At 41.3% G+C, this 27338-nt stretch overlaps 2 protein-coding genes across 4 annotated transcripts in view; one reads left to right on the forward strand and one right to left on the reverse strand.

Annotated features, from left to right (window-relative positions):
- Nucleotides 1-7518, reverse strand: part of rtel1 (regulator of telomere elongation helicase 1) — a 56529-nt gene extending 49011 nt beyond the window's left edge. The window contains exons 1-9 of one of the 3 annotated variants that reach the window (XM_021615871.3): nt 7155-7518; nt 6600-6798; nt 6223-6316; nt 6047-6128; nt 5636-5696; nt 5252-5327; nt 4464-4548; nt 3628-3693; nt 920-1073 (exon numbers count right to left, since the gene is read on the reverse strand). In XM_021615871.3, the coding sequence (XP_021471546.3) occupies nt 920-1073; nt 3628-3693; nt 4464-4548; nt 5252-5327; nt 5636-5696; nt 6047-6128; nt 6223-6316; nt 6600-6798; nt 7155-7256 (919 nt within the window). In that variant the 5' untranslated portion in view covers nt 7257-7518. Of the gene's footprint in view, nt 1-919; nt 1074-3627; nt 3694-4463; nt 4549-5251; nt 5328-5635; nt 5697-6046; nt 6129-6222; nt 6317-6599; nt 6809-7154 lie in introns of all 3 variants that reach the window. The other 2 variants (XM_090184426.1, XM_090184427.1) reach the window with 2 other exon arrangements.
- A 4431-nt stretch (nt 7519-11949) lies between these two features.
- Nucleotides 11950-24771, forward strand: LOC110532188 (stathmin-3). Its single transcript, XM_021615872.3, has 5 exons — nt 11950-12259; nt 21616-21714; nt 21890-22083; nt 23680-23871; nt 24073-24771. The coding sequence occupies exons 1-5, from the start codon at nt 12241-12243 to the stop codon at nt 24130-24132; spliced, it is 564 nt and encodes a 187-aa protein (XP_021471547.1). The 5' UTR covers nt 11950-12240; the 3' UTR covers nt 24133-24771.
- Nucleotides 24772-27338: the final 2567 nt, after the last annotated feature.

Raw genomic sequence — 27338 nt, forward strand, 5'->3', positions numbered from 1 at the left:
AGTGTTGTTTAAAGTTTGCCACAAGCCACCTGGGAGACACACCAAACATGTGGAAGAAGGTGCTCTGGTCAGATGAAACCAAAATTGAACTTTTTGGCAACAATGCAAAACGTTATGTTTGGCGTAAAAGCAACACAGCTGAACACACCATCCCCACTGTCAAACATGGTGGTGGCAGCATCATGGTTTGGGCCTGCTTTTCTTCAGCAGGGACAGGGAGGATGGTTAAAATTGATGGGAAGATGGATGGAGACAACTACAGGACAATACTGGAAGAAAACCTGATGGAGTCTGCAAAAGACCTGAGACTGGGAACAAGACAATCCAACAAGACTTCCAACAAGACAATGATCCAAAACATAAAGCAAAATCTACAATGGAATGGTTCAAAAATAAACATATCCAGGTGTTAGAATGGCCAAGTCAAAGTCCAGACCTGAATCCAATCGAGAATCTGTGGAAAGAACTGAAAACTGCTGTTCACAAATGCTCTCCATCCAACCTCACTGAGCTCGAGCTGTTTTGCAAGGAGGAATGGGAAAAAATGTCAGTCTCTCGATGTGCAAAACTGATAGAGACATACCCCAAGCAACTTACAGCTGTAATCGCAGCAAAAGGTGGCGCTACAAAGTATTAACTTAAGGGGGCTGAATAATTTTGCACGCCCAATTTTTCAGTTTTTGATTTGTTAAAAAAGTTTGAAATATCCAATAAATGTCGTTCCACTTCATGATTGTGTCCCACTTGTTGTTGATTCTTCACAAAAAAATACAGTTTTATATCTTTATGTTTGAAGCCTGAAATGTGGCAAAAGGTCGCAAAGTTCAAGGGGGCCGAATATTTTCGCAAGGCACTGTAAATCATGAATGCTTGTCCTTACAATGAGTTTGCAAATTGTGTGGACAATAATTATTCTGACCCCCATTTATGGATTCCATATTGAAGTCCTCTGAGACGTCTCCTCGCCCGGCCTCTTTGGCCTGCTCCGCTAGCAGCTTGTCCACAGCATCGATAGCTGATGCCAGGTCGTAGGGCGTGAGGTCAAAGGATGTGGACTCCTCACACATCTTTTCCTGTGGGCATTTTAAGTGGTCAGAGCAGTCAGAGGAAACATTTACAGTGGTTCATGTTCATAAGGGTAAACAACAGAAACAGTTTCCTTTGTTTTGCAAATGAAAAGGAGTACTTTGTTTTCAAAACATCCAGGTAGTCCATCCCTGTTTGTCAGTTTTCTTCCGTTTAGTGCCTAATGGATATTTTCCTGTTCATGAGTTTTGCACAAAGTGCTAAATACCTGAAAAATGGTCTCGTAATACCTGGTAATTGTTGAACCGTAATCCGCTATGCTTAAACCTTTCTAATGGAGGAATATATTAGGATGTTGGTGAATAATTTCTGCAGATCCTCTCAAGCGCTGTCAGGTTGGATGAGGAGCATCGTTTTACAGCTATTTTCAGGTCTCTCCAGAGATGTTAGATCGGGTTCAAGTCCGGGCTCTGGCTGGGCCACTCAAGGACAGCTCTAGGAAGAGTCTTGGTGGTTCCAAACTTCTTCCATTTAAGAATGATGAAGGCCACTGTGTTCTTGGGGGCCTTTAATGCTGCAGACATGTTTTTATACACGATCCTGTCTCGGAGCTCTACAGACAATTATTTTGGCCTCATGGCTTGGTTATTGCTCGGACATGCACTGTCAACTTGAATTTACCATAGGAAGACTCCAATCAAGTTGTACAAACATCTCAATGATGATCAATGAAAGTCTCATAGCAAAAGGGTCTGAATACTTATGTAAAAAAAATATTATTTTTTTAAAATAAATTGGCAACAATTTCTTAAAAAACTGTTTTTGCTTAATCATTATGGGTTTGTGTGTGTTGATTGATGAGGAAAATGTTTTATTTAATCCATTTTAGAATAAGGCTGTAACGTAACAAAATGTGGAAAAAGTGAAGGGGTCTGAATACTTTCCAAATAAACTGTATAGTACTGCAGTAGGCAATCAGAGTTGGGAGACTGTAGAGACAACAGCCAGCCACTTGGCAGCCTTCCAGATTGTTCTCAAAGTTGTAATAACTCCAAACTCCTGGACGGGGCGGGGGGTTGGAGGAAGACACAGAGAGACAGGAGGCTGCCACTGAAAGCAAACCAGTTTTGCCTGAAATTAAAATGGAGACATAATAAATAAATCAACGTGGCTGGTTCTCGTTTTTTCTTCCAACCTATAAAAATGGATTGAAGTTGGGGCTTGGGGGGGACTAGGGGTGGCAGTGTCGACACACTATGGATGCAGATCTCGATTATTTGGCTTAGTCATGCTCGTGCTCTGCAGTTTCTGTTTGTTTGGCAGTCATTTTATGGCTGCTCTTTAGTTTCACAAAAGCAGACAACAGCTACTGCTGCCTTACTGAAATAAATATAGCTCAACTCTCTATCCACACAGTGAAAAACAATAGTTGTAAAGGAAAGCCAACAGTGTGACGAGGGCTATAATGATGATAATGGACATTTTTCTCACAGGGGGAGAAGCCAATCAGGGCCACGTTCAGTAGGCAAACATTGTGGATAGAAATGTACTATTTATAACAAATATGCCTCTCTGACTCTATTCATGACCATGTTCCACAATGTTATAGTGCTGTGCGACGTTTGTTCTTGGTAGCCATGAGGAGTTGGTTTTGGAGCATATGACTGCCGGGTTATTATTGCAAAGTCAGAGGCTCCTATTAGTGCTGGGAGGCTGGGCAACAACAGCCTTGCGTGACTTGCACATCGCCTCCCCATGTTCTATTCCGTACCCCACTCCGATCTGGTTGTGGTCTAAAAGGGCAGGCAGGGAGGCTGTACACTGACTGCAGTGCGGTGTGTGTGATCAGGCAGTGGCCAGATTGCATAACACCCAGAGGAGAGCAGGTTGTTCTCAGGCTCTCTCACGGAAGGCTGCCACACTGGCTCTGGCTGGAGGCGGATTAATAGGACACACCAGGATAGTGTTGTTCAGTAGGAAGAAAAGGTTGTAAAAAGGCAAGGTACTACCTGAATTTGTCCAGTAATACTTTTTGGATTTTCATGTTTTACAGTGTGCTTTAGTGAACACAACCCTGAAGGTAGAGGATAGAAAATAACTGGGATAAAACAGAGAAGTATTAAAATACCCTCAAATAAAAAAAGGTGACATTCTGTACAGTTGACTCACGAAGCATTTGATCTCAAATCCAATATGCTGAAGTAAAGAGACAAATTAAAAGATTTAGCTTTACTTTCCATATAAATACATAGGGGAGTGATTATTGATGAAATGTGTTGGTGGTATTTTTTGCAACTTGCAGTTTTACATATATTTTTTGCAGAACGGTGTGCACAAGTTGCAATGTGCATCAACATCCTCTTATAAAAAAATATATCTTCCTATTGTGCCCCGATGAAGGCATTTAGCCAAAAAAAAGTGCTTTGGATAATCGACTACCTTAAAATTGTATTATCATTTTCCTTTAAGAGAGGCAGAATGCTTTATATCTTCATGTAACTTAGATGTTTCAAAATGGTGTTGGGTGAAGAAGGGGATCATCAATTATCAATGACCTCCATTGCTCATGAATAAACCAAGGAGACCTGCAGTCCAACTTACCACGTTATGCGCTTCGTCGAAAATGACCACTGCCCCTTTCAACTCGATGTTGTGCGCCCTGCGACTCTGTCAAGCAACGAGGAAGAAATGTAAAATGAATTGTGAAAAGAGCACAATTTTGTGAAAATCTACTTTACAAGATTTTAAAAGCCAATATGTAGTCTGTATGCATCCATGTCATGACTAAAACATGCTAATATAGCAGTCTAAAATAAGCCTGACAGGGGTTTAATGGCTAGCACATGAGAAACCTGTGCTGTAAGTAAGATTGACCAAGTACCTAAAAGCAGCACTTACAGACCCTTTCAAGGCAGGCATGACACAGCAGTTTCTAACAAAGCCTACATTTGTACTACTATTAAGCAACTAACTGAAACTGAAATCTAAAATATTGCATTATAACTTTGCAGAGAGAGAAAAGAGACCACACATTTCTTTAGTGTGATTCAACAATAATACATCATAATGAGCAGTTACATTTGATTCAACAAAGCCAGTCAACTGACAGGTCAACAAATCTTACTTGGTAGCATTGGATATACTGTATGATCCTCTGTGAATTCTTGTTTGATTAAGTAAATGACTTGCTAGTACTATAAAGCTAAAGAACGGTCAAGACCATTTTCAGGGAGAAATTATTGTGCCTCCTCATACATCAGGGTCATATTCACTTGGCACCAAACAGAAGACAACAGACTTGGAAAGAGAGGGACTACCTTAACTTATCCAATACGAAACCTTTGTTTTTGTGCAAAACAATTTGCTACAGTGTGCAGTAATAAATACGACCCATATGGCCTCGCATTCTCAGAATCACAGAGGAACACTTGGCTCACCTTTGGGTCCAGGAGATAGTTGTAAGGCATGAATATGATTTCTGCCTGCTGTTTCAAGGAGCGTGAGAGGTAGTATGGGCAGACCCTATGGAAACAAGGCAACTGTGAGACAAAGAAAAAGGGATGCTCCAGTAAACCAATACATTTCCAAAATAGGGATATTAAAAAGTCCTCTCCAGAAATAAGTCAATGATTGCATGAAGAAAGAGTATGGCAGAGAGAAAAAAACAGATGAGTTCAGTGTGATTTGGAATGAAGATGATAGGCACAGGTTAAAGACTGAATTCAATGAATCTTCATTAATAAGTATGAAAAGAATTGACCTTGTAAAAACACAAGTCTCAAACTAAACCTCCCTGGCAAAACTGTAGTTGAGTGAATAATTACAAATCCCATATAGCTACATCCAAAAGTTTGCCTCTAGTCCTTACACCCCCTGCCTATCTGAATTGCAAGACAAATTAATTACAATACATAATGCCTCAAAATACATCCTCCTGTTTCCCAGGTTTCTATTAGTTGCCAGTGGGGGTGGCACATCAGAGGGAATCCAGTAGGCTGCCATACTCTAACTGATGGCTCCAGCTATAACTGAAAGCCTTCATATCTGGCAACCAGCATCCCCTGAAACAGCCTTCGCAGCTTAAATGCTCCAGAGACATTAATATTCCAATATGCCCTCCACAAACAAGACTAATGATACCGGTTTGTAGCCAAGCTGGTGAGGCTAGGGGTTTGGAAGAAGGGGTGGAATAGTACAAGAAGAGGTGGAATGGGAGATTTCATACCTTTGCTTGTTGCCAGCTTTCACCAGATCTTCAACATCCAAAATGGAGTTCACCAGGTCTTTATCCATGCTCTTCTCTGGAGATGGGAGAAAATCAAAGATCCGATTTCACAATTAATTGCAGGGATTTTAATTAATGAAACTATTGGTAAATGACAATTACTATGTTGGGGGAGGGGGTGAGACAGCTGTACACAACAGCTTATGAACTTCTGTTTTTACTAGATTTTGTCGATGCCCTCAATCATAGAGGATAATAAAAGTCAGTGCTTAAAAACAGTACCAGGCATAAAGATACACATATTACTAGTTTAATATATTATAGTAGTGTTCTATTTAATTCTGTGGTATGAGCCATCCTCTCTCAATCTCCTTACACACATACCTTCAACATTGTTGTAGAAGACGCAAGACCTGGTGGATATCTTTTGCCTACACATGTGAACCTGGGAAGAGGATACCATGTCAGTCAGATTCAGGATATATCAACTGAGGCTCTGAAATCCCAAAATAATGTCTAACATGTATATTTATGGATAAAAATAAGTTGTAAAGGACAGAATGTGTTATTTATACCATAAATATTGAAAACTGTAAATCATGTATTGTAGAAGCAAAACATATGGATTTGGTAAAGTGATTAGAACACTAATTTGATGCCTCACACATTCTGGACTTGACATCTACTAATTGCACATTGACAGAAGCTCACTGCACCTCTACTGTCCACCAAAATATGGTTGATTCATCACAAGCTGTGTTGACCTCTCCAACTTTATTCCTATCCTTTCTGTACCTTAAGGTGGTTGCTCTCCTGACGCATCACCTCCGGGTTAATACAAAGCTGCTCCCTGGATCCTAACACGCACACTTTGGGCCTGAAAGTCAGAAAACAACACCATTTTAACACTGACGATAATTGCAACGTACACAAGGGTGTGAGTCTTCTAGGATTAACAAGAAGGCCCTTACCTGTAGGAAGTGTTCTTTAACTCATTAATGACCTGGGTCAGCTGAGAATGTGTCCTGGATGCATAAATGATCTTTGGAATATCAGTATAATAAGCTACAAGGGACAAAGACATCATAAAAGGGATTAAAAAAGGTATTAACATACAGGTGTAAATATAAAAGCATGGTGATCTACTAAAGAAAACGAAATGTAGTATGTATAAACCGTGTTAAGAGAAACAACATAATCTGATCAATACTGATACAAACTATGTGAACTGGACTGCATATTTTGCTGAATTAGCCTAGTTTTGCAATCAGCAACATCGGGATGCCAGTTATATGATAGATTAGCCGTTTTTCATGCAGAACAGATGCTATGTGTGTGGTGCCCATACTTGTTGTGTCTCCATCTGTTGCAGCGGTCCCCCACGATGCCAATGGTGTGTTGGGGAAAAGCTCTGCTCCTCCCATTTTTTCTGCTATCTTCCTGGCAGAAATTGTGTCTTTGAAGTAGTCCTTCCAGGCAAGGGTGGCACACAGAAGGCATAGGGTTTTGCCCGTGCCTGTCGGACTCTCCAGAACCCCATTTACCTTCTGAAATACACTTATTAAAATGTGTTTCAACCAAAAAGTTTTAATAGCGTTCCCCTTGCACTGCTGAGAATCTGTTGGTTTGTGTAGCGGCCACTGTCCATACATGGGGATTAAGAGTTTACATTTCCACTGTCGCTAGGTTGTTTACATTAGACTTTTTAAAAGTATTAATTTGTATTAATTCCTGCATTTATTATTTCAGGTTGATAGCTAGCTAATTTATTTTTCTGAACATGTTGACCCACCTCAATCTGACCCGACGGCCAATTACATTTCACAAAAAATGCACTTCCTGGATAGCTTGCTAACTTTAATAGCAAGATGGGCATGTTTGAGGGTCCATAAAGCACACTTACGTTTTGTAGACACTCAATCACCTTGCTCATATATTCCTTCTGACATTCGTATGGGGTGAAAGGGAAATCCACATTTATCCCTTTCAAAGTCAGGGGAGGCATCGTTTTTCAGCAGGCTCGCGCAGCTTGCTAGCTGGCTACATTAGCAGATTAGTAAACTAGCTCTTTAGCTAAAGCAACCTAACAAGTACCGGCTGTCAAGCCACAGACAGAACTGGTCAGCACCTGAAACATAACTAAAGCTGTATGGAAGATGTATCTCCCCGAATTCAAATCACCGGAATTAAAGACAGTCAGTGCGGTTCAACTTTCATGCTTGGCGCGAACTCACTGCTTTCACACATGCGCAAAGGCATGGCTCTTTGCTGCCTTTTGATAGGCTCATCTACTAACTCGATGGACATTAGATTATTATGTGCTCTGACTGTTGATGTGTTTGCTTGAATTGCATTTGTATAGTGGCAAATGCTTATAGTCTTTATTCACAACATAATGTCTGTGATATTGTCCCTGCAGTGTCATTGATATGAAATCAAAGACATTTTGCGCACACACACACGTGCAGACTACACAACCACACTCATAGACAGACAAACATGCTAGGAGGTATGCTCTCTTTCTGGTAAATTAGCAGAGCACTCAGAAATTATCAAAAGCGCCTTATAAACCGGGTGGTTCGAGCCCTGAATGCTGATTGTCTGAAACAGTGTTATAGCACAGGTATGACAAAACAATACTTTTATTGTTCTAATTACTTTGGTAAACAGTTTATAATAGCAATAAGGCACCTCCGGGGTTTGTGGTATATGGCCAACATACCAAGGCTAATGGCTGCATCCAGGTACTTACTCTGCATTGTGTCATGTGTACACAATGGTATATTGGCCATAGACAGTACCACAAGTCCTTGGTCCTTATTGCTTAATTAGACATAATGTATTCATTGTAGAAGTTGATCTCAAAAAGCCAGACAGAAGTAGATAATAATTGTTATTCTGTCTCTCACTGTTCAAATAAACCTACCATTAAAATTATAGACTGATCATTTCTTTGTCAGTGGGCAAACCTACAAAATCAACAGGGGATCCAATACTTGTTTCCCTCACTGTATATATTTTATATTTTTCATTCTTTAAAGTAGCCACCCTTTGCCTTGATGACAGTTTTGCACACTCTTGGCATTCTCTAAACCAGCTTCACCTGTAATGATTGTCCAACATCCTTTTCCAACAGAAGGAGTTCCCACATATGCTGAGCACTTGTTGGATGCTTTTCCTTCACTCTGCGGTCCAACTCATCCCAAACCATCTCAATTGGGTTGAAGTCGGGGGATTGTGGTCATCTGACCAGGTCATCTGATGCAGCACCATCACTCTTCTTCTTGGTCAAATTGCCTTTACACAGCCTAGAGGTGTGTTGGGTCATTGTCCTGTTGAAAAACAGATAGTCCCACTAAACGCATACCAGATGGGATGGCGTTTAGCTGCAGAATGCTGTGGTAGCAATGCTGGTTAAGTGTGCCTTGAATTCTAAATAAATCACTGACAGTGTAACCAGCAAAACACCATCACACCTCCTCCTCCATGCTTCACGGTGGGAAGCACATATTTGGAGATCACCGTGCTGCGTCTCACAAAGACACGGCGGTTGGAACGAAAATTCTCAGATTTCCACCGGTCTAATGTCCCTTGGTCGTGTTTCTTGGCCCAAGCAAGTCTCTTCATATTATTGGATTCCTTTAGTAGTGGTTTCTTTGCAACAATTCGACCATGAAGGCCTGATTCACGCAGTCTCCTCTGAACAGTTGATGTTGAGATGTCTGTTACTTGAGCTCTGTGAAGCATTTATTTGGACTACAATTTCTGAGATGCAGTTAACTAATGAACTTATCCTCTGGGTCTGCCTTTCTTGTGCCGGTCCTCATGAGAGCCAGTTTCATCATAGCAGTTGATGGTTTTTGCGACTGCACTTGAAGAAACTTTAAAAGTTCTTGACATTTTCCGGATTGACTGTCCTTTATGTAATGATGTAATGATGGGACTGCCGTTTCTCTTTACTTATTTGAGCTGTTCTTGCCATAATATCGACTTGGTATTTTACCAAATAGGGCTATCTACTGCATACCACCCCTACCTTGTCACAACACAACTTATTGGCTGAAACGTGTTAAGAAGGAAAGAAATTCCTGTGAATTGAAATGGATTCCAGGTGACTACCTCATGAAGCTGCTTGAGAGAATGCCAAGAGTGTGCAAAGATTGGATACCAAGCAGCATGTTGAGGATCTTCAGAGAAGAATGGGAGAAACTCCCCAAATAAAGGTGTGCCAAGCTTGTAGGGACATACCCAAGAAGACTCAATGCTGTAATCGCTGCCAAAGGTGCTTCAACAATGTAATGCGTAAAGGGTCTGAATACTTGTGATATCTCCGTTTTTTATTCGTAATAAGTTTACAAAAAGTTCAAAAAAACGGTTTTTGCTTTGTCAATATGGGGTATTGTGTGTAGATTGAAGAGAAAAAAACTATGAATACATTTTAGAATAAGGCTGTAATGTAATAAAATGTCAAGGGGTCTGAATACTTTCTGAATTCACTGTAGATACAGTTGAAGTCAGAAGTTTACATACACTTTGGTTGGGGTCATTAAAACTCATGTTTCAACCACTCCACAAATTTCTTGTTAACAAACTATATTTTGGCAAGTCAGTTAGGACATCTACTTTGCGCATGACACAGGTAATTTGTCCAACAATTGTTTACAGACAGATTATTTCACTTATAATTCACTGTATCACAACTCCAGTGGGTCAGAAGTTAACATACACTAAGTTGACTGTGCCTTTAAACAGCTTGGAAAATTCCAGAAAATGGGTAGGCAGCATCATGTTGTGGGGGTGCTTAGCTGCAAGAGGGACTGGTGCACTTCACAAAATAGATGGCATCATGAGGTAGGGAAATTATGTGGATATATTGAAGCAACATCTCAAGACATCAGTCAAGAAGTTATAGCTTGGTCGCAAATGGGTCTTCCAAATGGACAATGACCCCAAGCATACTTCCAAAGTTGTGGAAAAATGGCATAAGGACAACAAAGTCAAGGTATTGGAGTGGCCATCACAAAGCCCTGACCTCAATCCTATAGAAAATGTGTGGGCAGAACTGAAAAAGCGTTTGTGAGCAAGGAGGCCTACAAACCTGACTCAGTTACACCAGCTCTGTCAGGAGGAATGGGCCAAAATTCACCCAACTCATTGTGGGAAGCTTGTGGAAGGCTACCCGAAGTTCACCCAAGTTCGCTAAGGTGTATGTAAACCTCCGACTTCAACTGTAGATAGAAAGATAGATACACTACAAAAGTATGTGGTCACCCCTTCAAATTAGTGCATTCTTCTATTTCAGCCACACCCGTTGCTGACAGGTGTATAAAATCGAGCACAAAGCCATGCAATCTCCGAAGATGAACATTGGTAGTAGAATGGGCCGTATTGAAGAGGTCAGTGACTTTCAACGTGGCACCATCATAGGATGCCACCTTTCAGTTGGAGCTGCTCCTGTCAACTGTAAGTGTTGTTATTGTGAAGTGAAAAAGTCTAGGAGCAACAATGGCTCAGCCACAAAGTGGTAGGCCAGACAAGCTCACAGTACGGGACACCCGAGTACTGTAGCATGTAGTGCATAAAAATAGTTGGTCCTCGGTTGCAAAACTCACTACCGAGTTCCAAACGGCCTCTGGAAGCAATGTCAGCACACAAACAGTTCGTCATGAGATTCATGAAATGGGTTTTCATGGCCGAGTAACCGAACACAAGCCTAAGATTACCATATGCAATGCCAAGCGTCGGCTGGACTGGTGTTAAGCTTGCCACCATTGGACTCTGGATCAGTGGAAACATGTTCTCTGGAGTGATGAATCACGCTTCACCATCTGGCATTCCAACGGACAAATCTGGGTTTGGCAAATGCCAGGCGAAAGGTACCTGCCCGAATGCATAGTGCCGACTGTAAAGTTTGGTGGAGAAGGAATAATGGTCTGGTGCTGTTTTTCATGGTTCGGGCTAGGCCCCTTAGTTCCAGTGAAGGCAAATCTTAACGCTACAGCATACCATGACATTCTAGATGATTCTGTTCTTCCAACTTTGTGGCAACAGTTTGGGGAAAGCCATTTCCTGTTTCAGCCTGATAATGCCCCCGTGCACAAAGTGAGGTCCATACAGAAACGGTTTGTCAAGATCGGTGTAGAATATCTTCACTGGCCTGCACAGAGCCCTGACCCCAACCCCAAAGTTTGGGATGCATTAGAATGTCGACTGCGGGCCTGATCGCTCAACATCAGTGCCCGACCTCATTAATGCTCTTGCGGCTGAATGGAAGCAAGTCCCTGCAGCAATGTTCCAACATCTAGTGGAAAGCCTTCCCAGAAGAGCGGAGGCTGTTATAGCAGCAAAGGGTTGACCAACTCCATATTAATGCCCATGAATTTGGAATGAGACATTCGAGGAGCAGGTGTCCACATTCTTTTGCCCATGTAGAGTAGATAGATACAGTAGGACATAGATTGTTTGGGTTATGCAACTTGGTTTGTGGGAAGAGAAAGACAGCTTTTAGGAGTGTGAACTTAGAGACAAAGACATTTGACTGACTTTACTATTGGCTATAGATGTACAAGCAGTTGCAAACAACTCGCCATTTGAATACACGAAAATAAACTACAAATTGGTTGGTGGTCGTTGGCACTGCCAGTGGTGCTGAAGGGGTGTCCTTAATCCACACCTATGCCCATGCCTCTTAAAGTGCCAAAAGTGAAGTCTACCATTTTCTGTTAGCCTTAGATAATAATCCTATACACCCATCCATCTGCCTCTGTCCATCCTAAAAGCCACCCATATCCTGTGTGCGTGCATGCGTGTGTGTCTTCAAGCGCTCACTCCTCCGCCTTTCCTCAACCCCTCCTCTTGACAGACCGCAGCCCGTTAGATCTGACTAGAGTGCGTTGTTCATTGTCCATTAACGCAGCAGCGGACAGCTTCCACCCTCACACGGATACACAACCATTTCTTCTCCCTCGTCGCCTTTCCCGTCAGTTACCATGGCGAGCACAGTATCAGGTAAGAGTCGGGGAAAAGCTTTGTTATTTCAAGCAAAGTCGGCTGCGTTACTGTAGATTTGGTGATGTCTCGAGGTGCGACCTGTCTGGGTGACTAGTAGCAACCCGTGTGGATGCACTCACTTCATGTTACAGACGTGGCTACCATATAGAGTCACCTAGCCTACCTATCGACTAAACATTATGCTAGATTACGCTAGATTACGCTAAATATACACTCAAACAGTAAAGCCTTTGATGGAATATTTCAAACGTTGTATAAACGACAGTCTTTGTGATATTGACGAAAGGTTACTGGTCCTGATGCAGATGAGACCACTCCTTTTGTCACAATGTCGTTTAGCGCGAGTTATGTTTTACAGCACAATTTGCGTCATTTCAAATAATGTAAGATCCCCAATATGACATACAGTAAGCAATTTCTGATCAATATTAATTTGAGGAAATGAATAGACTATGATGGGTGCATCCCATGGGCACCAATCAAAGCTCAGAACTGAAATGTTTATCCAGTTAAATTTTTAAAAAGTAAGCACAGGAGTCATAGATAATAAAAACGTGCAATGATATAGATTTGGCCAATTGTGGCAATACAATTGCTGAATAGGCTACTGATGTGGGGAGGTAACATTTTGGTCATCGGTTTTCTTGCTTGCAACTTACTCAAAAATGAGTGTAAATGTTCATCCAAAGTTTGAACATGTCTTATTATGATTGTGTGTGTGTGTGTGTGTGTGTGTGTGTGTGTGTGTGTGTGTGTGTGTGTGTGTGTGTGTGTGTGTGTGTGTGTGTGTGTGTGTGTGTGTGTGTTTGTGTGTGTGTGAGAGAGAGAGAGAGATTTAATTATATAAAGGATTATCTTCTTCAGAAGGATAAGTCACTAGGAGACAGCTATGCAACAAATGACAAGTAATTCATCAAATTTGTAGATTAGCTGGTATTGCTATTATACATATACCAACGTTATTGTAGTAAGCCAAACAAACTGTCCTCTAAAGGACACACAGGAGTAGTCTGGTTTTCATAGAACAAAACAGGAACCAAACCACTACATCTTTAGTCTTCAGCAGTAATATTGGTTAACCACACACACACACACACACACACACACTAGATAAACAAAGAAAACCTTTCTTACATGCTTAAATGGTTTGAAATCTGGATGGTTTATGTCTATGTCATGTAAAAGGTTGTCAGGTGTGTTGTGCCTGGCCTAGTCCTAATTAGCCAATGTCACATGTGTATTGACTGCAGACCGACACCAGACATTAGCCACTAGGGCCAGCAGTAGCACCCTGCTCACTAGACCTCAGCTGGTAAACAGAGAGAGAGAGAAATATTGGAGAGTGAGAAGCCTCTAAGGCCTCCACCCTAGTCAGTGGGGGGAGAGAGAGAGAGAGAACTGGAGCTAATATAAAAATCCTCAAGGAAAGACACCTGGACACCAGTGTGATATCTAAATTCTGCAGCTTAAACACTTTGTCACCCCTCTTCCTGGTAGAGCTGGCCTATATCATGTATGTGTGTGTGTGTGTGTGTGTGTGTGTGTGTGTGTGTGTGTGTGTGTGTGTGTGTGTGTGTGTGTGTGTGTGCGTGTGTGTGTGTGTGCGTGTGTGTGTCTTGCTGTGGATCAATAGCTCAGTGCTGAGCAGTAGCGGCCACACCCTTAGCGACAGAGAATCAGGGGGGTATACGACAGCAGTCCATGTGTTCAGTTGTATTACAGGAATACAGGTTATTTGTTCTGTACAGTGTATTACCTTATAATAATAAAGAATTAGCTAACTCCTCAGCTAAACATATGCTTTATGCCCATTTTTCACTGAAAGCCTACTATAAAGATGATACTCTCAAATGTAGTACTTAATGTATATACATTTGTACAATGGTTTTACTGTTGCACTTTTGGTGGACAGATAGAGATAATGCACATTAAAACCTTACCCAAGACTAGCTAGAGTCAGTCCTTATTTGTTGTCTCTGCCATTGTCTCTGTCCGGCTGGAAGAGAATTGAGCGAATCAAAAGAGGGAGGTTAAAGAACAAGCCCGCAGTTCCTGTCAAAATTTAACTGCTTTGACCGTTGCGCTCTGTTCCAATCAATGGCCCAATTCCATTCTGATTATTCACCCCCTTCCCTTCTGTCCTGGTTGATTCTCCTTCGGGGATCTAAAAGTATCAAATAGGGTTAAGCAATATAGCCGACTAGCTGGCCTATGTGGAGCTATAATCATATGTTTGCTTACACCCAACATAATCTGCCTATCCAGAAAGTTTGAGATCTATAACAAAGGGATACATAATGTTGATGGGAAGGGAACAAGGTATTTTATTGGAACCTTCTCTTGGAATGTTTGGGGGAGGTATCACAGCTTGTGTATCTGTATCTGTTTCTTAAGTGGTCTCGAAAGTAGGTGAACCCCCTATGGTGTTCTTTGCTTCTGGGTGTTCTGTGTCTGCTGGGTTCCCTCCAGTGGTATGTCGTTACATGCTAGCTCTTTTTGATCAAAGTCTGTTCTTTTGAAGTTGTACCTAGTCTCCTGTGAGGAGAGACTGAAAAGAGAGACTGAAAAGAAATATTTTGTAGCCGTGAATAGATCAAGACAAGAAAGGCAAGTGTTTACAAAGAAGAGAGAGAAAATATAGTAGGATGGAGAGATCTGGAAATAGAGTGATAAACAAATCTGCAGAGGCTGCCAGGGTAACACGAGCTTAAGGTAAGGAGAGAGAGAGAGAGAGAGAGAGAGGGGGAGGAGGGGTGCTGCTGAGCCAAAGGAGAAATCATATTAAGGTTTCAACTGGAAGCATGCACATGAAATATGTGAGGGCCTCAAACTACTTAATTTCCCAAGCGACACCGAGTTAGTCAGGCAGTGTTATTGGAGGAGATACTATTATATTACTGTAGAAGGGGGGCTTTTGGCACAGTATTTTGTGGATTGGGAATTTTTTTTTTTTTTTTTTTTTGTGGATTGGGCATATAGTGAAATAAATAGGATTTAATAGGATTTCCTGAAATTGTGCCACTAAAAGTCTGATTTAGTTTTCTCCTAGGTTACAGTGAAAATGGTTGATTAATCCAATCGTTTATGCATCATAGACTTATTTTGTGTGATCGTCTGTGTGTGCGCGCGCGCGCGTGTGTGTGATTGGGGGGGCTCATGTAGTAGATCATAGCGCATTGACTTTTTTGCTTCCATTGAACCCCTTCATGGAGCTGTTGGAATAAGCGCCACACTCCATAGACATATTCAGCACCTTGGTAAATATCAGCAGTTCCTTACTTTCTCTGATGAACCTACCTTTCCTACTGAGGCACTTAGGGCTCTGGCACTGCTGTAGAGATGAACTCTCAGCCTCTGCAACGTCAGCCATGTTATGGGGGTCTAAGGGTTTGTTGGCTCTCCACTGCAGGAGTAGACTGATGGTTTTTTGGGGGTCCACAGGGATTATTATTCAGAAGAAAACCAAGCAAGGATACCTTTCTAAAAAAAGAGCATTTGAATAATTTACAATGCACGCCCACCAGCATGGAAGATCGTGTGTGTGCACAGCAGGAGGGAGGCTTGCGTGTGTGTATGTGTGCATACTATATGTGCGTGCGTTAAGGGTGTGTGTTAGGTGTGCGTATACTGATGTGTTATGTATATGTAGTTTTAGCTTTGTGTGTCTGTGCGGTGTGCATGTATCTGTGTGAGGCTTTAGCTGTGTGTGTGTATATCTGTGTGATGTGCGCGCACACGCAAATGGATGGAGGAAGAGGAGGATGGAAGTTGACATCACTCCTCAATAATTCAGCACATGACCAGGCAAAAAACAGCCACTGAGATTACCCTAGCGACCCAGCCTCGTTGTCGAAAATGTTCCTTCTCTTTAAAGGTCCAATGCAGTCATTTTCTTCTCAATATCAAATCATTTTTAGGTCACAATTAAGTACCTTACTGTGATTGTTTAAAATTAAAATGATAAAAAAAAATATTAAAAAATATTCTTAGCAAAATGCAATTTCTCAAGCAAGAATTTTGCTGGAACTGTCCGTCTGGGAGTCTGAGAGAGGGGCCTAATTGGAGAAGCCTAATGGGAGGTATATGTAACCTGAAAACGAGCTGTTATTGGGAGACAGGAGGGCAAACTATCTTTCTTATTGGTCTATTAACCAGGCATTCTAAAAATCCCGCCCAGCCAAACAAGCAAAAATGTCATGTGGTCTTTTCAAACAGCACTTACACTAAAAGTGCATTATCATAATTTTCACAATTTCACAGTATCATTCGAACTTTATAGTGTAGAAATATATATAAAACACGGAAAAATCACATTTTTGAGTGCTCTGCCCCTTTAAGAGTGCATCGTAAAGGTGTGTGTAGCAGCCACAATCCTCTGCTGTTTCCTGGCATGATTCAAGAAGCAGCTCAGCCCCTGCGTTCTATAAGGAGTAGGATGAAGTTTCCCCTAGACACTGGTCTGGGGTTCGTTTTGCATTTCCTCTACTAATGCACAAGGCTAGCATTTGGGGAGGGCAAACTGATCCTAGACTTTTACAGTGCAACTTTAAACTTTAAAGGGAGGATGGAGGCTTCCTGCTGAGAATAAGATGTCTGCTGCTCAATGCAGTACGCAGTTTTCTTCCTGAATAGAACTGCCAAGTAAAATATGTCTGGGGGCACTTGCACCTTTTTTTATTTATACAGTCAGTTTCAAAATGGGGGTAAACACAATACAATAGATACAAAATACATCAAATGTACAGTTGCTCTAAGGTACTGCACACTGTCTTTGAGATGACATTGGAAGAATGTTTACAAAATATTCACAGAACATAGCAATTCATGCAATGAGAGCAGGGATGACAGCAAAGCTATAACACAGAATCTTTCCCTTTTCAGATTTGACAATGCTCTGACCCCTCTTGCTTTGCCATTTACACTGTAAATGTTACACAATTTAATGAGCATTGGAAAAAGTTGCGCAGTTGCTGACTCTCACATTTGGATAATATTTATATCCTGCACATATTCTATATTCGGGCTTAAGCCCTTTCAGCATCACGGTGCTGTTCACCTACACACATACATTAGAGACACATGCTTAATTATCTCTTGCATTGAAATCCATCACACCCAGTTGTAATTAGTAGAGATCTGAGACAAATCAGATTCGTAGCAGATCTCTGCAAATGTGGAAGCAGTGTTTAACATGGCAGGAAGCCCATCAGTATGATTTATGGATCTGATCATCTGCGACACTGTGTTACAGTGCGATGGAAAGGGGCCTTACATGGGTTTGCAAGGCTAACATAGCTGAAACATTAACGGCACTATTTAAATAAAGGATCTTTTTTTTTAAAACTCCAGGGTGCGTGCTGTGCCCACTTTCCTCATGTACCCATGAGAGTTAGAGCAGGTCGGTATATCTGCTGCAACAATGAGGGCCACAGCCTGCTTATCTATTCAGCAGCAGCAAGCCACCTTAAAAGGCATAGATCTTTAAGAGGAAGTAGTATTTATGGGGGCTAATCGTCTAGACATGCTCAGGCTCCTGCCTCATTAGCATTAAAGGAAGACTGACTTCAGACAGGACCAACACACAGGCAGTCATGGGGCGCGTCCCAATTATCTCTCCCTGCTCTTAAGGGTAAACGTACCCCAGGTTTTGAACCACTGGTGTGAAATACTACAGCAGATGGTGTCTTTCATATACAATATGTAGGTTGGCATGAGTTTCTTAAAGCACCACAACTGAGCAGTACTTTGAGACAGGTGCTGGTGAATTCACTCCAATGGCTCACACACCCTGCCAAGCATAAAACAAGTCACACTGCAGAATGCACACCACTGAACACAGACTGCGGAGCACATGCTACTTACGTAACCCGTACTTGTTCAGTGGTTGCATTCAGTGGCATGGTTCCTACAGGGGCTAGGGAGGGACCATGTGAAAACTTAGGGGTTGAGGGGGCGGGGGTAATGCTTTGGATGAGATTAATATTACATGTTAAGTAACTCTGTGCTGCTGTGGAGCAGTGACAGGAAGGGGAACATACTCAGCTGTAAAGTACAGTATCTTCATCATCAGAAGAGAAGGTGGCGTAGTCACACAATAAGGCAATTCAAATGGTGAAAGGTCACCAGTCTTCTATTAGTTGATTTGATTGATAGTCAGTGGATATTTCCATACTAGGTTGCACTCCCATATTAGTGGGTCTTTCCCTGTGTTTGGTGTGCTACGGAGAGTGCAGGTGATCTTTTCCTTTTAATATGTGAAAGGAAAAACTGTCATACTTTCCTTGAAGGGGCTTCTGATGAGGTGTTACTATACATTGCCTTATAAACATTCATATAACACCTTAAAGATGAACGGGATAATAAAACTACAGGAGAGGCCACTTAGCTGTGATATATTCACAACATATTACGGCCTCTCGTACCTGTTTGCTTTGTTATACAGTTTCATAATGTTGACTGCATCTATAAGGTGTTGTGAATGTCCATATGGCAAAATAACACTTCATACATTAAGTAAAGTGTTACCAAACCTTCTACCTCAATGGTATTAAAACCATTCAGCCCCAGTTCACTCCCCAAAACCTGACTACAGTACATCCTGGCACTTGGCTAATCCCTTCATGTGTCCTATCAGTGACCTCCAGACAAACCCTGCCTTCAGCCTAGAAATCGTAAATTAAATTCCCCTGACAAACAAGCCTAAAAGCTACATGTCCCCCACATTGCTGATCATATCTTAGACCATAGATAATGAGAACACTGACCTTTAACAAACACAATAGTAATTAGACCTGTATTGATTAAGTGTAACCGTGATCTGTAGGCTGCGTCTTCTCCCTCGCCTCTGCTGACTGATCTGGGTGTGAACCTTAGACAGAGCTTCATTACCCAGAGGGACAGAATGCTAAACAGTTGCTTTGTGTCACAGCTATTTTTCATAAGGGCATGCAAGGGAAAAGACTGTAAAACATTCAGTAATCTAGAACGAAAGTCCCTCGCTGGTTCAGTCAGTTTTTTTTCTTCTCTGTTTGGTGCCTCATGGACGCAACCCAATACTGTCTATTATCAGAGCTAGCCATCTTAAGCTTTAGTGGGTTAACTTTGGGCTTGGTTTTACCAGAGTTATTGACAGGGCCGGACTACCGCATTTGGGGTCCTGGGGAACTGACCTTCAGCACCGCAATTTTTTTTTGCAGTTTTATAATGCTCTTGTACACATTTTGTCTTGAGGCAAAGAGAAAAGGTTGCAGTTTAAAAGCCCATTTCCTGCAATTCTATACTTTTTGCCATGGGTCAGAGAGAAACATTTGCTGTTTTATAGCTCATCTCATGCTATTGTTCACATTTTGTCATGAGGCTGAGAGAAAATGTTTCAGTTTAAAGCTAATTTCCTGCTATTCTAAACAGTGCATTCGGAACGTATTCAGACCCCTTGACTTTTTCTATATTTTGTTATGTTACAGCCTTATTCTAAAGTGGATACACTTTTCCCTCATCTATCTACAAACAGTACCCCATAATGACAAAGTGAAAACAGGTTTGTAGAAATGTTTACTAAAAATGAAATACCTTATTTACCTAAGTATTCAGACCCTTTGCTATGATACTTGAAATTGAGCTCAGGAGCATCCTGTTTCCATTGATCACCTTGAGATGTTTCTACAACTTGTTTGGAGTCCACCTGTGGTAAATTCAATTGATTGGACATGATTTGGAAAGGCACACACCTGTCTATATAAGGTCCCACAGTTGACAGTGCATGTTAGAGCAAAAACCAAGCCATGAACCAAGCCATGAAGTTGAAGGAATTGTCTGTAGAGCTCCAAGACAGAACTGTGTCGAGGCACAGATCTGGGGAAGGATACTGTAGTATCTTAGAATGCTTCTTAGATTCATGACACCGGACACGTAAGTACGTTTTAGTATTTCATTTGAACCTAGAATAACATTACAGGAATGCACTTGGCGTAAGCTACCTGAGACTTTTTCCGAGCACGGTTATGTGGACAGACATTTAAACGGTTACGGAGAGCAGAAAGCAAACCCTGTATTGAGTCAACATAATTTAACTCTATCCTTATTACCAAGCGTCACGTCTGGAGGAAACCTGGCACCATCCCTACGGTGAAGCATGGTGGTGGCAGCGTCATACTGTGGTGATGTTTTCATCCTTGATGAAAACCTGCTCCTGAGCACTCAGGACCTCCGACTGGGGGCGAAGGTTCACCTTGCAACAGGACAACAACGCTAAGCACACAGCCAAGACAATGCAGGAGTGGCTTCGGGACAAGTCTCTGAATGTCCTTGAGTGGCCCAGCCAGAGCCTGGATTTGATTTGAACCCGATCTAACATCTCTGGAGAGACCTGAAAATAGATGTGCAGCAACGCGCCCTGTCCAACCTGACAGACCTTGAAAGGATCTGCAGAGAAGTATGGGAGAAACTCCAGATATACTGGTGTGCCAAGCTTGTAGCGTCATACCCAAGACTCAAAGCTGTAATCGCTGCCAAAGGTGCTTCAACAAAGTACTAAATTGTAGTAAAGTAGTAAGTAGTAAATTGTCTGAACTTATGTATATGTGATATTTCAGTTTTTTATTTGTAATACATTTGCAAAAACATTTCTAAAAACCTTATGGAGTATTGCGTGTAGATTGATGAGGAAAACAAACAATTTTATACATTTTATCAAAAGCCTGTAACGTAACAAAATGTGGAAAAAGTCAACGGGTCTGAATACTTTCCGAATGCACAATTATGCATTGAGGCTGAGACAGAATTCTGCCCTTTTAAAGCAAATGTCCTGCTATTCTACACATTTTGCTATCATATGCTACCTGGGGGGGAGACGACACACGTATCCCTGCGTGTCCGTTCGGTAATCCGACCCTGGTTATTGGATTTGCATAACCATGCATAGTGGTAAAAGTAGATTAGAAGTATCTCTAGCATTGTAATTACAGTATGGGTAGCACCAGGCACACTCATTCTCTCTCTCTCTCGCACACACACACCCACCCACATGACTCTGCCAAAGTGCTGAAATTTAAAAACTAGTCCAGTTGGCAGGTAATGCAATAGTCTCTAACTCAATCTGATGTGAAAGTGCTATTACTGCACTCTCACGTTTTTATAGCAGACACACCTTCAATCTCATCCCAGCTGCACTGTATACAGCCTTGTAATAAATACTAGCCGTCTTAACAACATTTCCTCCTAAAAACCTGGGGCCATGGTTGCCATGGTCACAAAGGAATATGGCAAATAAATATATAAAAATAGGACGATTATTTTCCCCTTTTTATCATTGGAATATCTTACCATGTCTCTCGTTGTTTCTTTGTTCCTTAAAGCCTACACAGAGAAGATCAAGGAAATGTCCATGATGTCTCTCATCTGCTCCTGCCTATACCCCCAGACATCATACCCCACCACCAACTATCAATTTGGAGGTCAGCCCAAAGTGTGCTTTGTTTTTTAATGTGTATTGTATTAATGTAATGTATTTTGGCTTTAAATTCGTTCTTAGTCTCAAAACACTTTACATTGTATGTGTAAAGCATCCACCCATCTAAGGTAATGCACAACAGCCATTTTGTGTCTTATTTGTCTTGTCTCTCTCAATAGACCTGGAGGTGAAGCCCATCAACAAGCGACTGTCGGGCCAGTCCTTTGAGGTGATCCTGAAGTCCCCCACCGACCTGTCCCCGGACAGGCCCAGTCCCCTTGCCTCTCCCCCCGCCCTGACCTCGCCCCCCAAGAGGGATATCTCCCTGGATGAGCTGCAGGGGAGGCTGGAGGCCGCTGAGGAGAGGAGGAAGGTAAGACCAGAGGATGGAGGGAAAGGAGGGAGGGAGTAAGAAAAGGGAGGATAGGGAGAGAGTAAGAAGTTCATGGAGGTTGCTGAGGACAGAGATGGGAACAGAGGGGAAGGTGAGTGCAAGAGAAGGAAGTGAGGATGGGGGGGTGAGGAGGGAAAAAGCATTTCAGGTTCATAGAGTTCATGGATGTTGTTGAGGAGAGTAGGATGGTAAGAGAGGATGACAGATGCAAGTGTATGAAGGAAGGCAGGGAGGAGGGGAGAGAAACATGTGAAGTATGTTAATTTAGTTTGCTGAGAGGTATGTTTTGGGTATTTTATTAGGATCCCCATTAGCTGTTGCAAAAGCAGCAGCTACTCTTCCTGTGGTCCACACAAAATATGAAACATAATACAGAAGATCAATAGACAAGAACAGCTCAAGGCAGAACTATATACATTTTTAAGGTAAGAGAAGGCAAGGCAAGGAAGACAGAGGGAGAGAAAGGAGGGACGAAAAGGAGGAGGAGAGAGACAAAAAGCTGGTTAGGTAAAGGGCTATTGACTTTGCTGAGGAGAGACGGAAGAAGAGACGTAAACAGGAGATTAAGTGAAATTAGGAAAAGATCATCACTCAATGGGGAGAAGGAGGTGAAGAAGGAAAGATAAATGAGATGGGGAAACAAATACCAGTCTCTCTCTAGACATCCAGGCCCTCTACTGAAATGCCAGAGCTGTCACACATGAATGAGCATGGTTGTGTTCATTAGGCAACAAATGGAAGAAAAATTACCTGGACTTGTCCAATAAGAAATACCTATTGTCTTTTTCCATTGCTAAACTTTTCAAAACGTTTTCTGTCGCATGCCCTAATGAACACAACCTTGAAAAAGAGACAGATATCTGACATTTCATGAAAACATAAATAACTAGCAACCCATCGCTTCATTATCCTAGTTCAGTTAGGGGGATTTCCTGGGTTTTCTGTGAGCCTTTTTCTACCTTGCATTTCCACTTAAATAGAAAAACTGATGACTAATTATCGTTGTTGGGTGAGAACTGCTTCAATGCTTAATCGCTGCGTATCAGACAGACCCAGCCAGACCTGTCACTGGGTTCCCTGAGGGAAAGAAAAGTCATGAATGGGGAGAGCCTGTCATCGCTGCTGGAATATACCGTAGGGAGGAGGGAAATGTGGAAGTCTGGGGGCGTGACAAGCAGTTAAAACAGAAATCCAAATTGGAGTTGCAAAATCTGGTTGAATGCTTTGACAAGAAATTATCAGGCTACTCAGTAGCATTTGGATTCAATTCCCTGATATTGGGGAAATTATTTTATCATCAGTCTTTCCTACAACATAATAGGAACTGGATATTTTACCAGCAAACAAACACTTTAGCATAGGGATAGCAATTGGTTATGGTTAGGGTCAAGGTTATGTTAAGGGACATGGGTTAGGTTAATTTAAGTGAGGTTAGGGTTAGGGTTACGGAAAATCATAAAAGTTAGCATTGGGTTAGCATACTACTGCCGTACACTGACATTCATTTTCAGTAAATATACACTGCTAACAAAATCTGTGCATGAAAATAGTGCACTTTTTCTCTTTGCTCCCTAGTCCCAGGAGGCTCAGGTGCTGAGGCATTTGGCTGAGCGGAGGGAGCATGAGAAGGAGGTGCTGCACAAGGCCATGGAAGAGAACAACAACTTCAGCAAGATGGCGGAAGAGAAGCTCAACTCCAAAATGGAGGCGAAGAAAGCGAACCGGGAGGCATACCTGAACTCACTGAAGCAGCGGCTCCGTGAGAAGGTGAGGGCCTGTTTTGTTTTCTCTCCTCTCTCTCTCTATTTCGAAGTCTGACGCCCCACCTTTACTTGGTCAGAGAAATAAAGCTCTATGCTCAGAACAGAACTAGCTAAGTACTCTGACATATTTCTAGGCTGTAGACTACACAACCTGTCACCTGTGTCTTGACAGTTTTCTCTTTGTGGTGTTAATGGTTTTTCCTAGGAGATGCATGCAGCCGAAGTGCGCCGGAACAAGGAGCTGCAAGCAGACCTTTCTGGATAAGAAGGCTTTACTGAAAGGAATTCCCATTTCCCAGCTTATGTGAAGTGTGTTTTTAGCGAGGAATTTTTGTGTCAAAAATCATAATTCTGCTCTACATCCTGCAATCTCATCTGTCATTCAATAGGGAACAAGTTTACCTGCAAGATATCACAACTGTCATAGCTCTTCATCTCTCTACACATCCCTACAGTATGACATTTTTTTCTCTCACTAAAACATCAACACCACCAGCATTTCAAACAGTAGATATTAACATTTCTAAATGGTTGGAATACATTCTAATGGCTGGAATTTCAAATGTGCTGCGCACGCCCACACACACATGCACAGACACAAACATACATACAATTCACACACATATAAACTCAAACACTGACATGCATCGCTTTTTACATAAATGGCATGGATTGTTGAAAGGGAGTCTGTATTGATCTAATTGTGTATTAGACTAATAAAATGTGAGTGTACTGGATGTTGTCAATGTTCCTTTGGGTGTAAGACATAAGGTACTGAAAGGTAACTAGCCCTCTCCCCTAAGAACAATGTCTTATTGTTGGCACAAAAAAAGTTACGCCTGGAAAGAAATTGTTATGTGGATGAAGGACATGCTTAGGCAAATAAACTATAAAGGGAAATAAATGGCTACAGTTTACACTTTTTTTTTGTTATTTCATGAAATGTTGTTTTTAGAAGTTACCCCGGTAGAAGATTATGGCATGGGGTTTCACACAAGTGTGTTAAAATCCATTTAATCAGTTTTATTTACAAATTCTTTAGAAAGTAATACTTAAAAGAGAAATCTAGTTGTCAAATAATATGCAGGGAAATGGTGTTGCACATGTCACCATTAATATCTGCACTATGAGGAGATTTTATGTAAAGTCCCTATTTTTAACTCACCTGCACATTCATTTTCTTTGTTACTTTTCCATACAATCCATTATGTACAATTGCACTAAATATGTTTGGAATAATGCAATATTTTAAATCACAGCAGTCTTTAAAATTACATTCAGGAGCAAAAGGTTTTCAATAGTTGTTAATGAATAAAAACAATAATTCATTGGAATATATTGGAATGGAATATAAATAATAACATTAGAATATAAAATGTAATAACAATACCTTAATTAACTCAGTGTAACATTGATGTGGCAACTTTCTTATGCTTCTAATTTGTGCCTGTAGGTCACAAATAAAGCTATCCCCAGGAAAATTGGAGCACAACTCATGAGCCCACCTTCTGCACTGCTCACACCTAATCCAGCCCCCACCTGTGACTGAGAACGGGGAGAGATGCCTGAAAAGCTCTCTCTTAAAAATGTAGATAGCTATCTAGCTATTTGACATAAAATGCTGTGTAAAATAGCTAAAAGGCTATACAGTTAAATTAACTGTAAAGTTATCAGTCACTAGTTGAAACATTTACAACTGAAATTAAGTTACGTTAAGGTTGCTAGCTAGTATTCCTAGCAGCTTATGCTAACTAGCTAACTGGCTAGCATTTACTGCTTGTGAAGTTGCTAGTTAGTAAATTAGCATAAACGAGTGCTAACTGAGATAGTCATTGTCTAAATGATAGGTAGAAAAACATTCATAACGATAAAGGGGTAACTAGCCCCTTGGGGGAGGTTGCCCCCAACACACTCATCCAACATATTACCAGTTATCTAAATGTTTCTCTTTAAACAAGTGGATTATTTATCTTAAGGCTTCCCTACGTGTATATTTAAAAATATATATAGATCTACCTTCACTGGAATATATCTACAACTTTTTTTAAATGTATGTTTTTGTGAATTACAGTGGAGGGCAGTTACCCTAGGGAGCTAGTTTCCCCCTATTACCCTATTCTATCCACATGACCCGCTAGTAGAATAACTTAAATGCAGCTGAAAGTCTATTATAGCCACACAAAAAAAAGAAGCTAGGTTTCCATCCAATATTGCGTCATATAGCAAGTGTCCACACTCTGGTGTGTCCCCACTCTGGTATTGGCAAGTGCGCTCTAGTCAACAGCGTTATCTGTGCACTGTTGGCTAGCCGCTAGAGCACACATAGCCTATAGTCTATAATGAGATTACAATATGCATGTTTATGGATATTATAATGCTTAATCATTATAATCTGTCCCTGACATTTTTCAAACGGCAATCAAGCATTGATTATCATGTCACCAGAATAAGACCCTAGATATTTAATGGAAAGGAGCACCAAGCTCATCACCTTGCACTTTCAACACCCTGTGGGAAAGGAGAATCAAGCTCATCCCCTTGCACTTTCACCACCCTGTGGGAAAGGAGAATCAAGCTCATCCCCTTGCACTTTCACCACCCTGTGGGAAAGGAGAATCAAGCTCATCCCCTTGCATTTTCACCACCCTGTGGGAAAGGAGAATCAAGCTCATCCCCTTGTACTCCCCCCCAGATTTATTAAATTTGTACTTTAATAAACTGCATGCTTTCCCGACGAGTCTTAGTGGGAGGACCACACAAAATGTCATCGCATGACTTTACTTCTATATGATAAACCTAGTTAGTGACGGCGAGCACTTATCTGTCACCCCCAGATGAATAGGAGAAACCTACCAGATCAAATCTAATTTTATTTGTCACATGCTTCTTAATAAGGATCGGACCATTTCTTTCAATTTCCATGTACAATTACATAACCAAATCTAACTGCCTGTAGCTCAGGACCTGAAGCAAGGATATGCATATTCTTGATACCATTTGAAAGGAAACTATTTGAAGTTTGTGGAAATGTGAAATTAATGTCGGATAATATGACACATTAGATCTGGTAAATGATAATACAAACCAAAAAACATGCGTTTTCTTTCTTTCCAGAGACAGCAGGGGTTCAAACTGTAGAACCAAGTTCCTACATTTGAATATAACATTTGATTTTATCAAACAAAACTACTCTATATTTTATCTCTGGGGCCATCAGGATGACAAATCAGAGCAAGATTACTGAATGTAAGTACATTATTTAGCTTTAGAGGTGAATGTATCAAACCAGTTGCCGTGATGTGTTTTGTTGCTGTGCACTCTCCTCAAACAATAGCATGGTATTTTTATCTTCATATAAGACATGTCTATGTCCTGGAAAGTTGGCTGTTACTTACGTCATTCTAGTCACATTAGCGCACGTTAGCAACAACTGTCCCGGTTTAGGGACACCAATCCCATAGAGGAATAACA

This window comes from Oncorhynchus mykiss, chromosome 9, assembly GCF_057628025.1.
Source record: "Oncorhynchus mykiss isolate SJ-2025 chromosome 9, ASM5762802v1, whole genome shotgun sequence".
Lineage (NCBI taxonomy): Eukaryota > Metazoa > Chordata > Actinopteri > Salmoniformes > Salmonidae > Oncorhynchus > Oncorhynchus mykiss.